At 34.6% G+C, this 18,347-nt stretch overlaps 1 protein-coding gene across 3 annotated transcripts in view; it reads right to left on the bottom strand.

Moving 5' to 3' along the window:
* LOC150096609 (retinoblastoma-like protein 1) overlaps positions 1-18,347 on the bottom strand; it is a 488,590-nt gene that overhangs the window by 330,311 nt on the left and 139,932 nt on the right. For all 3 annotated transcript variants that reach the window (XM_090408756.1, XM_090408757.1, XM_090408758.1), the window contains exon 6: positions 15,479-15,639. In XM_090408756.1, coding sequence (XP_090264882.1) covers positions 15,479-15,639 — 161 coding nt within the window. The remainder of the gene's footprint in view (positions 1-15,478; positions 15,640-18,347) is intronic.

Below are 18,347 nucleotides of genomic sequence, written 5' to 3'. Positions count from 1 at the left end.
AATAACAGGCACAGAAAAAAAAATTATAAAAATTTGAACTGTGAGAAAAAACTTAAAGGTTGGAGTAATCAATAAACTGTTAAGCATTCTTTAAAATGTGACAAAAGACCAGAAACTTTTCCTTTATTTCTGAAATTGGAAAGCTAATAAAATTTAGAAATATGATTTTATATATATATATGGACGTGTATTCATCACTTCTTGTGTTTGTGAGAGAACCATAGCATTAAAGATAAACCACTCACAGTTCAAATATGAAATGACTATGCTTAAAAACCAAGTAGAACATGATGAAAATCACCACCAACATACAGGAGGACTTACACATAATCATCATCTTACTTTCATTCATTCTCTTATTAATTTCTTGATACACTCAAGGAGTGTAGAGGATAATATGCCAATATTAAAAACAAACAAAACAAATATATAAAAATACATGATAAATAACAATGGCGCAGCCTATAACTAACATAATGGAAATCCATTAGGGTTTCCCTGCACAGGATCGAATCCTGTCGACTGCGCCATTGTTAGTTATCATAATCAATTATCCTATAGGCTGCGCCATTGTTATTTATCATGTATTTTTATATACTTCCCTCTTTATGTATATTATTATTCTCTATATATACTTATGAGATGAAATATTATATAAATTTCTTTTACTAACAATTATTTTTATTTTGACTCCGAGTGTCCCTATATGTTATTATATTTGCACAAAGAGTTCACTCCAATTGGTGCAATGACTTTAACTCACTCTTTCAGAATCCAACTAATCATTGACTCAATACCAAGTACAAAATAAACACATTTAATAAAACTAAAACAATATATATACATTTCTAGTAATAATACATAACTATAACTACATATTATATGGATCCAAGGCCTTATTTAAAAATATAAGCTTACTCTTAAGACTAAACACTTTTTCTTTCACAATCACAAAAAAAATGTTCATAGTCTTTTTCTCTTTCTGTTAAGGCTCTTTTCCAGAAGTTACAAGGCTCTGTACTTCATTATCAGGATCCTTTTCATCAATCAATATAACACACAAAGTCTTCTTGACTATATCCTGTTTTCCTTTTAGTAGTAATACTCATCAGATCAGGCACTTCTAATACCTAAAAATCTTCTTAATTCAATATATTTTCTAAACTTTCACTTTCAGGCATTCTTAATACTTATAAAACTTCCTTATCATTATTTTCTCTAAGAAAAACATTCACTTTAGAATGTAAGCAACAAGTTCTCCTTTCATTCACAATACTAAATTGACAGTCTTAACTTATTCCACCTTAAAAACTTACAGTTTCAAGATTTCCTTTTATTCATTACTTATTTCTCCTTGAAACATATTATTTCCACTATTCCTTTTTCTCGGAACACACTATGAAATGTCTTCCGACTGCCACACACAAAAAAATATCAAGTTCCTTCTAACTTGAATATTTATCGGCCAATTTATAAAAACTTACAGTTTCAAGATTTCCTTTTTATTCTTTACTTATTCCTGCTTGAAACCTATTATTTTCACTATTCCCTTTTCGGAATATATTATGAAATTTCCTTTTGACTGTCGCACAAAAAAAATCAAGTTCCTTCCAACTTGAATATATCTCAGCCAGTGTTCTAAAAACTTACCGAACGCTCTCTTGTTTACAACTGTAACTTGGATACGCAACGCTTTCCTTGTCAGCTGTCAATCACACATCAAGTTCTCTCCGGGAGCATGCGCACTTCACAAAAGTCAGAAACTACGCACTGAAATAAAATGGCTGACTCGCTGTATCCATCAGCGCTAAAAGAAAGTCTTTCACAAACACAAAATTCAACATTTTAAAATACAACAAACTTTCTTATAAGTAACATAAATAATCAGTTTAGTAAGTACTTCAATATTTTTACTTCCTTACATGTTACTTCTAATATAACATTTTCATAACGAGCACATCACAAGTGCAGACACTGCGTGTATGAAAACAAAAACTAACAAGCATAATTAATACGTAAAAATATTCAGAATTTTTAATATGATTATTTTTACAATGTTATGAAACTGGCTGTGGGTGACATTTTCAGATAGAGAAGGTGGTAAGATTTGTGCAGGTAGCATCAATTCCTGATATGTATCTTCAAGGAACATAAAATACCACGATAGTACTACAAAATCAGGTTTTACATATTACTAAATTCCTATCAACAATTTCATCCAAACTAGTCTGGTATTTATCAGCTCTCCAATAATACCACATCATACACAGGATAAACTTTCTCATAACCATTACTAACAACCTCTCACACAACTTACAAATTTTATGTGAGACTAAGATAAACTGAAGACCAAAGACTTGAATAAAGCTTTCCAACTTACTCATCACTGAAGAAAATTCTTTATTACATTTCAAAAATTTTCTGCAAACCTCAACTACAGGCAACTACTTCCTATACTACAGTACCATTCCAACTACAACCTTTGTCACAAAAATCTGTCATTCATAATTCTGCAAAAAAACATCTTCTGTCACCCAATCAAAAGTAAATATTAAAATAATCAATGGCAACTAAAACTTTCCATATATATTCAAATTCTGCACAGAGAAGAAACTGCACACAAAGCAGATCAACTTAAATTGTCATGACAACTCAATTGGCTAACCTTACTAAAACAATGCCAGGAAACAAATCCACACAAAAAACATCTTTCACACAATCTAAAGTGAATATTAAAATAATAATAATAAACGACAACTAAGCCTTTCCATATGTATTTAAATTCCAAGCGGCACACAAAGCACAATAACTAAGTAAATGGAAACTTTAATTGTTGTGACAACTCAATTGGTTGGCCTTCCTAAAACGATGCCAGGCCACAAATACCATTCCAAACTGTCTAAGATTCAGAAAGCAGTTCAATTTGGCAAAAGCTAATTGTATTTACATGTGGCCAAGTGTTGCAATGATTTGAGAACAGATCAGTAGCACTCAGGTTGAGTTGGCTAAATTCAATGATGCTATCACCACATTAAAGGAAGAGTTTTTGAAAATCCTTAAAATAAGAACTGTGGTTTGTTCTGTACAATATCTCACAAAATGCTGCTACTAAGAAATTTGAAATGGTTAAGAACTGCATCTGAAAAAAATTTGCATCTCTTCAACAGTAAAATCTATTGTCACAGCTTCTCTCTTAGAAGATGCAGTCAATGAGCTTAGTCATAGGCATGAAGCATTTAATATTGATAATATAAATAACTATTTGCCAGTATGGAGTTCTTGTCAATTTATACTGACTCTAGATAAGCATCTTCTTTCTTTCTTTCATTTGCTTCCCCCCCCCCTGATCCAAATACTGCAATATACCTCACCGTCTCAATATTAAAAAACAAAACCTGACTAATGCAATGTAATTACTAAAATGATGTACAAGAAACAAAACATTCCAGAAAATGATTAGATAATAATCTGAACTAGTGTTTTCAATACTGGTAAACCAGTTTACTAGTAAACAGGACAAAAATCCTTTAAAAATTTACATTTACATAGTGCTCTCAGAGAACTTGCCCTCTTTAGGGTACATGTCAGGAAATTGATGTTTTTCATTTACCAAAATACTGGTATAAAACGCCAAATTACTGGTAAATTTTTAAAGGATTTTTGTCCTGTTTACTGGTAAACTGGTTTATCAGTACTGTAAACACTAGTCCAGATTATTATCTAATCATTTTCTGGAATGTTTTGTTTCTTGTACGTCATTTTAGTAATTACAATGCATATTTTGCGTTAGTCAGGTTTAGTTTTTTAATATTGAGATGGTGAAGTATATTGCAGTATTTGGAGCAGGGGGGAGAGCAAATGAAAGAAAGAAGATGCCTATCTAGAGTCAGTATAAATTGACAAGAACTCCATACTGGCAAATAGTTATTTATATTATCAATATTAAATGCTTCATGCCTAACGCAAAATATGCAATGTAATTACTAAAATGACGTACAAGAAACAAAACATTCCAGAAAATGATTAGATAATAATCTGGACTAGTGTTTTCAATACTGGTAAACCAGTTTACCAGTAAACAGGACAAAAATCCTTTAAAAATTTACCAATAATTTGGCGTTTTATACCAGTATTTTGGTAAATGAAAAACATCAATTTCCTGACATGTACCCTAAAGAGGGCAAAAGCACAATGTGATTAAGTTTACGTCATTATTAATCTATCAACAATTTTCCAACAAATTAGTCTATCACTTGTCAGCACTTCAATATCTAGCATTTCATTCTTCTAAGGCACTTAGAAGAATACAATCAAAAGAAGAAAAATATACATTTATTAAACTCACTAAAATGAAAAACATTTGAATGCATATTGTAATAATTTCATTATTGACTAATTTTGGAAAATAAAGTTCCTTGTTTAAATAAAGCACTCTGACCAAAGAGTCATGGTTTGTGCAACGACATGGTAATGTTAGCAGTTGACAGCTAGCAATATTACTTCAAATATTTTGTGATCAATTTAACTTTGTAGTATTAACTGCTGAAGTATCAAGCAATAATCATTATAGACCATTACATGTTAATTCTGAGGCTACATTAAAGATAAAATTATATTTGGTGATTTTTGTACTGATTAATCACTGTGACAGTGTCAATTGTTTACATAGTGAAAAGTCAAAGGAAAGAATTAAAATATCTGTGATTTGATATAAAGAGATATTAAAAACATTTTTTTTAATGTAAATTCAGCATGGTATTTTTTTATACAAAAAATACCATGTGTAGTGAAAATGTTCCACAGATCATTAACAAATAATCAAATACTTCAAAAACACAGGAAGAATTCGACAAATTTTCATTAATACTGTATTCCAAAACTCAGTTTGTTGAGTATGTTAAATAGATTGAATAGGTTCAATCTATCAACAGATTGAATAATTTGATAGCTATGTTTGAGAGCTTCTCATTGATTAAAATTGTGTCAGCCTTACAAATTCGAAATCTGACCAATTTTACAGATAATGAACGTGAACTGCTCTCTCACACAATATTAGCAATGCAGCCAATAAATTTTGTTGAAGCATGTTGCAAAAATATGAATTTGTATGTCACGGATGTAATGCTAAAATATATCTGAAATGTTTATGCACACAAAACATAAAACGATAAAGATTATGAAATTTTTAATAAAACCAGCAAATACAATAATGAAGATACTTGGCGTTTTAGAACACATTTATACTACTAATAATAACAACAGTAAATACAACGAAAGAAATTGAAGTAGCTTGATATTCCAAATTCAAGAATGCTGCAACTTCAGACATATCCTTCAATAAGCTGTTATCAAAGAAGAAAAAACTGCAATAGTCTGTTAATAGTATTATTAATCATTTGGGTATCAACATGAAGGCAAAACTCATTGTGGGGAGGCCCATTATTCAGACATTAACTGCCATACCTTTCCTTAAACTTAATCACTGACGTAGTACTCACTACCCCCACTGGCAGCCCATTCTAACCATTCACCACCCTCATGCGAAAAAAAAATCAAGTCCTAACATCCTTGCTAACCACACACAATTTCCACAGGTAACTCCTCGTTCTTCTCATTCCTGCCATATACTAGGAGAAAAAAAGTCTTCAGTGTCAATCTTAACATTATGAACATTCTATTAATAGATGACTATTTCACAATAAGGTTAAGCAATATCCTAAACACCTACAGTTCTTCAGACTCCATTCTCCCATTAGTCAATGGCATGCCCACCACCTAGATGCCATTGACTAATGGGAGAATTACCATTATCACCACCTAGGCCCACCTTGCAAAATGACTATCTGGCTTGCTTTTGTTACCTGATTAACCATCAGCACTTTTTTAAAGTCATCCTTCCAGTCATTAATCTTCTTAGTTGCAACATTGTGAAAGAACTCTAGAATTTCTTTTGGCCTCATCCACTAGCTTTCTATCATAATCAGCATTCACCTTCTTTACCATACTGATCAATCTTACCTGTGCCCTGTACTGCTCATGGACATGGCCTTTTTCTTGATACTTCCTCCACAATTTTTTCTTTTTCTGCAACTTCTGTTTAACGATGCTATCCATCCTTCCATCTGTCTCCTACCTGATTTATTCTACTTACATTTGGTACAGAGTTTGATAATGGTTTCTTCAAACACTCCTTGACTACCTCCCATGCACACCACTAATCTCTTCCTTACAAATTGCCATGGCACTGCTGAATGCCAACTCCTCATTTTGTGATACTGACCTACTTTGCAATGCCACCTATTCCCCCATCGTAAAAGAAAATTCTTCATGCCTTGCAATCTCCCAGGTCAAGACTACATGACTGCTTCCTCTCAACAGAGACCTTATTGTTTAAGGTTTCTGATGCTATGACCAGATTCAACACACTCAAACCTTGTGTTCCCTCCATTACATGTTGTGTTAAGTAATTATTTCTCAGCAGAGCTGTATAACTTCTATTTCCTTCTGCATGTGACCATTCCTTCTCCTAATCTATGTCCTGATAGTTGAAATATTCCATAATAATTACTCTACTTTCGCTCATCCAATTTGCCAATACATGCATCTAAATTCTCTCTTATACCCTTTGGATTATAGCAACAACTAATTATATTTTGTCCTGTAGGACTATCCCACACCAGATAGCCTTAAATGAGCTGCCTTCTGCATCCCTGTCCTCCTAATGCACTTCTACTCTTTTTGGCTTTGTATTTTCCAGAAGAAAAATAAGAGTAAAATATTTTAAAACAGCTTTTCATTTCCAAATGGGCATTTGGTCAACAGTCAAATCTGAGAAAGATTTCTGCACTGCTGAATTAATCTGTATACAAAAACTGAGTCACATTTACAGGACCATAGCATGAATAGTGACTTATTTTAATAAAAACAATATATAAAGAAATAGTTTGTTAATTTCCTGTTGTCTATTTCCAGATTTAACCTGCCATCTTGACTAAAAACTGTGCCTAAACAGATGAATTATTTTACTTGTTCAATAGGATCACCATTCAGAATACAGATGAAGTTTCTATGCTCTTGCAGTTTTGGTCATTTTTTATTGCTCATTTGCATGCCAAATTTGTTAAGCTGTTATTCAATTTAGTTAAAGAATCCTGGGGACCTGCATTAGATATGTTTAGAAGTACAACATCACCTGCATACAGCAAAGAGCTAAGTTTGATAACTTCTATTTTAATATCAGGCTTGGTGCCACTTTCTTTCATAATGGGATCCATATAGATGATAAAAGAGAGTGGAAATAATATACATCCTTTGTCTTACCCCTGATTTTACATCAAAATATCTTCCTGCATTTCCTTCAATTCACTAACTGACAACTTAAAAATAGACTATGTACTGCACTGTATAATGTTCCATTCACTGCCATATAACTGCAGGGTTTTGAAAAGCTTTTCTCTAGATACCTTTTCATAAGCCTTTTTCCAGATCTAAAAAACTTAAGTACAGATTCTTGTTATATTCCCATGATTTCTCAACTATTTATCTTAAAGTGAAAATCTGATCTTGACAACCTCTATTTGGCCTGAACTCACTTGTTCTTCTCCAAGTTTCTCTTCCACAATCCTTCTCAACCTCTTTTCAAGTATGCTTGCATAAATCTTACCTCAAACACTCAGTAGAGAAATTGCTCTGTAATTCTTGCATTCAGTTTTATTCTCTCTCTTTTTTTTTTTTTTTTTTTAAATAGATGGGTACTACAAGAGCTCTATTCCAATTCCAATCACTGGAAATTCAACCTTTTGACTAGGCCCTCTAAATGCAGTGTACTCCAGCTGCCTTTCCACATTTTAAGTTTTTGATGGCTTTTTTTTTACCTCAAGTATTGATATGTACTCCTCTTTGTATTCTTGAAATTTTTCTAGTATAGTTCTGTCACTGCTTAGTTCATTTAACAGTCTTTCAAAGTAATTACCCCAGACATCTAGGATATCCTTATCTTCAGTTTTCATGTCATCAGCTAAACTAGCAAGTTAAAGGTTTGTTTCCTTTTCTTGATGTAACACTCACTTGTTTGTTTGAAAAACTAAAATCTCCATTTAGAAAAAGCCTATAAAGACCAACAGATAAACACTCCACCTATGGTCTGCAGCTCGCCTCTGCTCTGGTTCCGACTGCTCTTTTGCTGACGACTGTCTTTCTCTGTAACTGGGGCCTTGCCTCTCCCCTCTTGCCGACTTCTGATGACGCTCTGCCGACGACTGCCCCTCCTCTGTAACTGGGGCCTTGCCTCTGTCTCTCGATGTTCGGCTCAGTCCCCTTTTATTTTGCGATAACGGGACCTTGCACTAAGGATTGTAAACTCAGAAGAAAATCGGCATTTCTCCTTGATCCTTTTGATAAGGCCGGCCTGTTCTTTCTTCTCGTCTGTGCACCTTTTTTCCTTGTTTTGTCGGGCAGCGGAAACTTTTCTAAAACTAGCGGATCTCTTTGATACAAACTCCGAAGATGTTTATGCTCAGAGCCCACAACCACCTCTTACACACACTTTATCAAAAACAACTTTCTTGTGCTCTTTATACATAGCTGTTACACAACGTTCCGATGGCAAAGCATTGCCTTTGTTTTTGACATTTAGAAACTTTAGTTAAAGGAGTAAATACAATTAATTCCCCATAGGGTTACTTGTAAAAATATCTAGCATAAAAAACATAGAAACAAACAAGGTTATTTACAGTTCTTATGGGACTTGACCTCTGTAAAAATCTATGTAAAGCACTTTGGTATTTTCAAGCTACATTGAGGTTTTTACACATTCACTTGTATCTAAACCTTTTCACTTTTAGTCTATCTTTCCAAAGATTTGCTGTTAATTGCTAAGTATAGATTATTTGTCAATCCATTTCTGTATATGATCTCACCCATTTTTCCAAAAATCTTTACTGTCATCATCAGCAGAAATACTGATAGGTTGATAGTTAGACACATCAGTCAAGATATATTACCCTGGAAATACATCTTGGCTCATGCTACAATATGTAGCACGATACAGTAAGTGGGGAATTAAACTAAACCACATCTGTTTCCACTTAGTGTTATTCAGTTATGATTTAAAAAGGAAAATGACTGACCAATTTCAAAAATTTTTGAAATCTCTGTCAAGCTTGTCATGACAGATTCTTTTGGATTAATGCAAAAGGTAATCAGGATGCAATTCATCTTCCTTGTGTATATTGTATGCAAGGAGGGAGGGGGGGAATTATGATTTCCTTCCACTTGGGCACTCACAGGCTTGTAGAAGCTCTATCAAGACATGCAAAAAATTAATGGAATTTAAAAATAACTAGTGGTTCCATACATAACAGGTACTGTCACTCCTCGGAACCTTAAAGTGTTAATACTTTTGTGCTGATAATCCTTTTAAGTAAGAAGCACAAAATTCTGAGAACAAGTTATTACTTTAATAAAAAAAATAGTGTTGATATATTAATGTCAATGTTAAATATTAATATTAAAGCTGTCAAAAACTTGAAATATGGAAAGGCAGCTGGAGTACATTATATTTGACCAGAAATGCTTAAGTATGGGTATAAAAGTTTTGGAGTGACTACACTGCATAATTCAGAGGACCTGGTCAGAAGGGCAAACAGAGCTCTCTTAGTACCCATCTATGAAAAAAAGGAATAAAACTGAATGCAAGAATTACAGAGCAATTTCTCTACTCAGTGTTCGAGGTAAAATTTATGCAAGCATAAAAGAGGTTGAGAAATATTGGAAGAGATACTTCGAGAAGAACAAGTTGAGTTCAGGTCAAATAGAGGTTGTCAAGATCAGATTTTCAATTTAAGATAAACAGTTGAGAAATCGTAGGAATATTACAAGAATCTGTACTTAAGTTTTGTAGATCTGGGAAAGGCATATGAAAAGCTTTTCAAAACACTACAATTATATAGGCTGAATGAAACATTATACAGAGCAATACATAGTCTATATTTAAGTTGTCAGTCAGCAATTAGAATAGAAGGAAATACAGGAAGATAGTTTGATATAAATCATGGGTAAGACAAGGATGCACATTATGAAAGAAAGTGGCTTCAAGCCTGATACAGAGGATGATCGGTTAACGAACATAATCCGTTCAAAGACGATGTTCACTACCCAAATTGTTCGTTAACCGATCGTCGATTTACCATAGATTTTTATGGGAATTTGATTAATTCATTCTGGAGACCCAAAAAGAAAAAATAATAATAAATTATACAATTTCTTACTACGTTTATTTATAATAACAATAATACATACATACATTTTCATCGGTCATGTTTTTTTTTTCCCCATTTGTGGGGCGTTAAAGAATCTGTCCAATGTCAGTTGCTTTTCTCTCTTCAGGATTTTTCAGACATGATTAATAGCATTGTCGTTGTAGAGATCCCCAAGCCTATTGACCCCAACCTGATTTGGGTGCCATTCTAAGACCGTTGTTCTGACATCCTCCCACTTCTTCAAAGATCTTTAATAGCAGATGTCGGCATTGGTCCTCTTTCGTCTTCCTCTTCTTCAGAAGAAAACACATCTCGCCGAGTTTTTTGGTGTTCTTCATTAAAGAGTTCTTGGAGTTAGATCATTTTCATGTTCCATTATGAGCCCTTCAATGTCATCTTCATTCATCTCAAATTCCAGATCTCTAGCAGTTGTCACAATTTTATCCATAATTTCAGGGACACCATCTCTGTCCCCCTGAATAATACATATGTGTGTCTGGATAGCTTCAAGAATATCAAATTTTTCTTTCCAAAATGTTTTTAATGTCATTGTTGAGGAGAACTGGCATGCTTCAAAACGGCGACGAAACAGCACGCGAGTGTACAATTTCTTGAAACCCACAATAACCTCCTGATCGATTGGCTGAATCAACGAAGTGGTATTTGGAGGCAGAAACTGAACTGTCAGCCAGGGAAAGTCTTCCAGCAAATTATCTTCAAGGTCTTTTGGGTGTCCTGGTGCATTGTCCAATAGCAACAGTGCTTTCAATGGCAATTCATTGGTCTGAAGGCAATCCTTGATGCTTGGGGCACAAACTTTATTGAAAAGAACCTGTGCCCCATGCCCTTTCATTCGATCTCCACATCACTGGCAATCTTTCTTTAATTATGGAATTTTTGATGAATGCTCTAGGGCAGTGCTTCACAAACTTCTGGATGTCAGGGCCCCCTTTGCAAAAATTAAAATATTTCACGCCCCCCCCTCGAAACAAAATCGTAATAGAGATATATTATTATTATATTTATTGTATTTATATTCAATACAAAACATACACAGCGAATATTGCAAAAATCAAATCCATATATTACATTTTTTGCCTCTTACCGTTTGGTTCTGAAGACGATACGGTCTGTTCTGGTAAAATATGAAATACTGTCCTTTTTTTTTTTAGTCTGTTTCTGCTTCTTCTGATTGTTCGCGGGATTTTTTTTTTATTTTTTATCAACCACTTATCCATCTCAGGGTTAAGTTTTTTAACGTAGAATAGATCAAATAATATCACCATTTACCGATACTGGCACACCACAGACTGATAACATGAAATTAGTGAATATTACCTGAATATGGGAATCCCCGGACCAGGAACATTTTTCACTTTTGTGACATTTCTCCTTTTACGGTAATTAAGCCTAACGCGAAACAGACAGCAAAGGCAGTCTGTTTATTAAAACGTGCATATGACTGGTGCGGTATTAACAAAAGATCGCGCAACTGAAAGATAAAAGCATAGCTGACAATTGAGTTGAAATGCTAACTCTCTTCAACCGAATTCCATATGTGAAACTGCCATAACATTTAATATATATATATATATATATATATATATATATATTACTTAGTTTTAACACTTTTACGAATTTTAACACGTTCGGTTGAATTTTATTGCTGCCTTGGGAAATCGAACTCGCACACATCTAATTAATAACAATAGTTTTTAGTTAGATACTATGTTTGCCCATGCAACATAGGGTTTTGTTTCAGTCTATACAGCATAGTTTCTGTATGAGGGGACATGTGATTCATTAATTAGTGTGTTTTTATCCCAGTTGTCTCTAATTGCACTATTTGTTGAGAAATATATTACACGGACTCCTCATACCTTATTCACTGGCATAATAAAAGTACTTATTTTTATTGCCTCTGCAGTATAGTGGCTCTTAGGGAGGGCGTGTTGTTTACCACTGCAAGCGAGTTACTATATCCCCACATGAACTTGTTTAAGCTTTTTTTCATGTGTGAAGTATATGCGAAACTTTTATTGGTAACAGAAAGCTAGCTTGGATGACAGTGATAATATAAAACGAGTTTCGATATGTATATAAAGTCAATATCAACAGTCCCTGATTACGAACACATTATGAAAGGGACAGAAAGATTTGGAACTTCCCTGGAGAACATTCGAAGTAAATACAATTAACCACTGCTTTGAAATGAAACATATGAATAAGCAATATTTACTAATATTCGTTAAGCGCCGAAATACGCAGGAAGCAAAGCTTGTGAACCAACACCAATGTGTGAATTTTTCCATTAAAATATAAAAAATAACAAAAAAGAAATAATAAAAGTTAAATACGTTTCTTTTAAAATAAAAAAAATATACTTAGTCTTAAAACATTTTAAATGTGTTTTCATTATTTCACGGCCCCCCTCAACAAAACCTACAGCCCCCAAGGGGGCCGCAGCCCACAGTTTGGGAAGCGCTGCTCTAGGGTTCTCAGAGTGATAGACAAGAAGCGGTTTAAGCTTCATATCACCACTAGCGTTAGCTCCCAAAAGTAGCGTCAATTGGTCTTTCATGAGTTTATGCCCAGGAATATTTTTCTCATCTTTCGTGATGTAGGTACGGCTCAGCATGCGCTTCCAAAATAAACCAGTTTCATCACTGAAAATTTGTTGTGGACAATATCCTTTTTTTTAATGAATTCTTGAAATTTGAGACAGAACTTCTCAGCTTCTCCTTTATCTGCACTAGCAGACTCACCGTGCATTACCACATGTTTAATGCCATATCTTCTTCTAAACTTTGCAAACCATCCAGTGGAAGCCTTGAATTCTATCTCCTCATGTGACGAATGTGGAGTTTGTTTCTTCAGTTCTTCAAAACTTTCTCTAGCCTTCTCTTGAATGATAGTCATACTAGTTACAACTCTTTTCATTTCCCTTTCTTTTATCCAAACTAAAAGCAATCTCTCCATTTTTTCACAGATGGCACATCATTGTTTCTCAGATGTGATTTTCGTTACTCCTTTAGCTGCTCGAGTCTTCTTGATTATATCTTTCTTAGCTGAGCTTGTGCCTACTGTAGACCTGTTCAAGCCATACTGCCTAGTAACATCACACATCTTCTGCACAATCTATACCTTGGCTATTATCTCTTGCTTGGTTTCTATGGTAAGCACAGTTCTTGACACTCCACTCTTTTTAGGCTGCATAATATTATCAGTTTTTTTTAAATAAAAAATTCAGAAGGGCACTTACAAAAATTCAAAGAACAGAAATCAACTAGTGCACAAAAAGGTTATGTACACAACTGTCAAAGTCTCGTTCCAGAAACCATTCATAGATGGCAGTAAAATACAGTTCTACAAATCTTACACAGAGTGTCGCTTCTTCTTGTGTTTGTTCTGTGAGGTGTTCGTTATCCGAACATAAAAATCTTTCGCGAAAGCGTTCGTTGTCCGAACTGTTCGTTAACTGATCACCCACTGTATTAGAATTGGAGATGTCAACCTTAGCTCTCTGCTTTATACAGATGATGCTGTACTCCTAATCACATCTAGTGCAAGTCTCCAGGATTCTTTAACTAAATTGAATAACAGCTGCAACAAATTTGGCACGAAAATGATCAATAAAAAGACCAAAATTATGAAAATAAGCAGAACATAGAAACTTCAGCTGTATTCTGAGTGGTGATCCTATAGAACATGTAAAATATTAAAGCTATTCAGGCCAAGTTTTTAGTGAAAATGGCAGGTTAAATCTGGAAATAGACAACAGAATAAGCAAAGCTGGTAAGGTGGATAGCCAGCTGAATAAATTTATATGGAATAAGAGAGAAATTAGGCAAAACACTAACCTAGCAGTATACAAGACAGTGTTCAAACCAGTTTTAAGTTATGGATCTGAGGGTTGGGTGAAAAATAAAGCACTTGATCATAGACTAGAAAGATATGAGGGTTCTGGGAAAAATTAGGGGAGTGAACAGACAGCATCAATGCCACAATCATATTAAAAATGAAGATATTAGAAAGAAACTTGATATTATTAGCATTCAAAAATTAATAAAAAAAATACTAATCTAAGGTGGTACAGCCACTTAAATTGAATGGAAAGATTAGAAAAACAGGTGTTTGATGCCAAGAGAAAGACTCCGAGGAAGCCCAAGGTCTAGGTGAATTGATTCAGTTAAAAGTCCCTTAGAAACATGAAATGTTAGATATGACAATATTGGAATTCTCACAAGTAACAGACTGATTTGGAGGAAAATTGTCGATAGGGGATTAATAATAATGTAAATTCAATCACATAGTGCTGTCATGGTAACCCGAACACTCCATTCTGGATACATATTAGGAGATTGATGATATGTTAATGTTTACGTGAATATCGTAATGAAGAATCTTTGACTCCACGGAGGTTTGTTTTATTATAATAATTTCAAATGCAGGCACTCATTAGAATTTCATGTCAAAATGAGCAGCAGTATTAAAAAAAGGAAGCTTTCTTTATCTACAGTAATGAAATATAAACAGTTTAAAAGCAATCCTCCCACATAAAATTGTAGGGAAAAGGTGATAAAATTATAGGTTGTTTTTTTTTGACAAACCAAACAAATTTTCAGGATTCTTGGAGTTGCATGATCTTCCTGAGCCTGTATTATCAAACCCTGCTTTAAATTTTCAAAAAGCTTAGTTGAGCAAATAGATCACAACTACAAATACATCACAACTCTTCACTTAACTTGTTGTGGCACATCACAACTCTTTACTCAACTTGCTGTGGTTTCATATCCCTATGTGACAATGATTTCTAAACATCTTAGGTGTTGGATTTTCTTTGCCAACTAACCACTGGAGGCAACACTAAGCAAGAAAATAGTAGAGCCCACTTCAGGTCACCAATAAATGTGGCCCACACCATACTTAATGGAAGCCTGAAGTGGCTAGAAGTACCATGTTCGGTATAACAGAGCAATGTTTCATGACTATCTGGCAGCTATTTCATCCAAAGAATTAAAAGGTACTACAGCTCTCCTTACTTTTTGTGAATGGGACTGAAACAAAATTTTAAAAATATGCAAAAACTGACAATATGATGCATATTGAAACTAGTAATTATTGTTAGTAACTAGAAAATATGCTGATTTATATTAAAAAAAAATTTTAAAAAAACATAAAAACACTTAGGATATTTCCAGTTTCAACAAATCACTTACCTTCTTCTCCATCATCCTGCGTATATGTGGTTTCCACCAATGTTCCTTGATTCCTTTAGCTTCTACGGCTATACCCTGATGGCTTTTACACAAGAAATCAATTATACAGGGGGGGTCATATGGAGGCTTATAATCCTTGTTATCAAAATTGCTTGGCAATCCTAAGATTTAAAAACAAATCACAGTTTACTTGTTGCCAAAATGTACACAGCATCACCAACAGTTTGTGATAATTAATTCTGCTCATTATACTTGTTTTAGTTTATAATAGTGAATATATGCTACACATGCATTACTATACACTTAATAATTTAATTTCAGTAATTTGTACTATAATAGAGAAACTAATTTTGATTGAAGTGATAGAAATAAATGAGTGAAGAAATCCAAAATGAATCTGTGGAGGACTAAATGGCAGCATTAGGTAAAGTGGCCATTTTGCAATTGATGGATAAAGGTTTACTTTGGCATCTACATGTTATTTCTTTCAGTTTTTTTATTTTTTTTATTATTACTGTTCCGGGAAACTCCAAGGAGTCGACAGACTCATCGAGGGAGGCCCTAACATCATGTCTGGAACAACTATTCAACATTCACACAGTATCTATCATATCTTGCCTTGAACTCATTCACGGTCGTAGCACCCACAACAGACTCTGGAAGCTTATTCCACTCATTCACCACTCTCCAAGTAAAAAACCTAGCTCTAACACCCTTATCAACCACACTCTTGCCCAGCTTCCATGCATGGTCCCTAGTCCTCCCACCACCAGTCATATTTTCAAAAATATCTTCTGGATCAATCTTATAAAAACCCTTCAGTAATTTGAATGTCTCAATCATATCACCCCTCCTTCGCCTATCGTCCAATTTCTGCAACCCACAAATCCTCAACCTATTCTCATAAGGTTCATTCCACAGACCTGCTATCATCTTGGTCACTCGTCTCTGGACCCTCTACACTTCCTCCCCATCACGAAGAAACCCTGGTGCCCATAACTGGGCACAGAAGTCCAGATGGGGTCTTATCAAGGCTCGATACAGAGGAACATCTCTGTGCATGTTAAAGTATTTTTCATAAGCCAAGTGATTTGGTGAGCTGTTTTAGTTACTTTTGCAATATGCCCCCTAAACTTCAACTCCCTATCCACCAGCACTCCCAAATACCTGGCCTCATCAATCTCCTGGAGTACGGTTCCACCTATGCGATATACTGCTGCTATTCTTTTCACCCCAAAGTGCATAACCTTACACTTTGCCACATTAAACTGACATCCATTTTTCCTAGTCCAGTCCCCCAAACTATCCAAATCATCCTGTAAAATTTTGACATCCTGTGCACTCACAATTGCTCTACCCAACTTTGCATCATCAGCAAACAAGTGAACACGTCCTCTCAAATCCTTTCCAATATCATTGATGAACAAATTGAAAAGCAGTGGTCCAAGAACAGAGCCCTGCGGCACTCCACTAGTCACAAGACGTCTTTTTGACTCCACTCCTGAATAAACCACTCTCTGATATCTCTCCTTCAACCACCCTCCTATCCATCTTACCAACCCTATATCTATCCCCATCTGCTCCAGTTTACTGATTAGGGTTCCATGTGGTATCCTGTCAAAGGCCTTGGCAAGGTCCAGTAGTATCACTGTAAACCCATTACCCCTATCCAGTTCAGCTGTCACTGTGTTATAAAGCATGAGCAAGTTACTGAAGCATGATCTACCCTTCACAAAACCATGTTGTCCCCCATACAATATCCCATTTTCATCTATCCAATCCTGTATTCTTTTCTTGACTAATTTCTCTAAGACCTTGACAATGATTCCTGATATGCTAATCGGTCGGTAATTTACAACAGCGGTCTTGGAACCACCTTTATGCAGTGGAACTATTTTCCCCTCCTTCCACCCGCTTGGGACTAACCCAGACCCAAGACTCAAATTAAACAAAATGGTCAAGGGTACTGACAATTCATTAGCTGCTTCTCATACTACACGAGCTGGTATACCATCCAACCCCACAGATGTATTGACATTGAGGTTATGCAATAGACTACTCACCTCCACTTCATTCACCACAATTCCCGTATAATCTATACGGGAATTGTGGTGAATGTGTGGCTGTTGTGGGTATTTGTTGCGGAAATTGTGGCTGTTTTCCTTTGATACCTGTCAAAACATGCAAGCAGTCATGTCTGAGGTGATGTCACAACCATTTCAATCTTTTCATCGAAATATTGTGAGAATTTTTCTTTCCTTTTCTTTCTAAAACTTATTTTCCTCCATCCAGCTCAACTTTTCCTTCTCCTGCAGCATATCTTGAAAACTTCCAATTCTCACGTTTCTTCAGCATCCACATTTCTAAAGCCCACACCACAGATATAGTACCACACAGACAAGTTTACCATTCTCCTCCTTAAGGATCTGTTTATATTTGATATAGTAGTAAAAGCTCTTCTTAGCAATGAATACCGATTTATCCAGTTATTCTCGATTTCATCCCCCCCCCCAGAACTAAGTTATTCTGTGAAAAGGCTTCTAAATACCAGAATTTGCAATTTCTTGAATTTCATTTCTGCCAATAATTAGATTTAAGATAAACTATATAAAATTTGAAAATTTTATATAGTTTATCTTAAATCTGGTATTTATCCTCGTTTCTTTCTTTCCTAAACATTATTTCTATTATGTCATCTGCAAAAAGTATGAGTGGTAATAATCAGACAACCATACCCGATGCCTTTCCAGATGTTTACAAAGTCTTTGGCTAAAAAAAAACCAAAAAAAAAAAACCAATGCATTTTGCCTTTGGTAGAAGAGGTTTCTTTTGGGAATCTGTTTTCTAACAGGATCTATTAATTTTTCCT

Source organism: Typopeltis vanoorti, chromosome 18 (assembly GCF_054136105.1).
Source record: "Typopeltis vanoorti isolate ZY-2024b chromosome 18, IOZ_Tvanoo_1.0, whole genome shotgun sequence".
NCBI lineage: Eukaryota > Metazoa > Arthropoda > Arachnida > Uropygi > Thelyphonidae > Typopeltis > Typopeltis vanoorti.
Note: the sequence above shows the minus strand (reverse complement) of the source record. Positions and strands in the feature narration are given on the sequence as shown.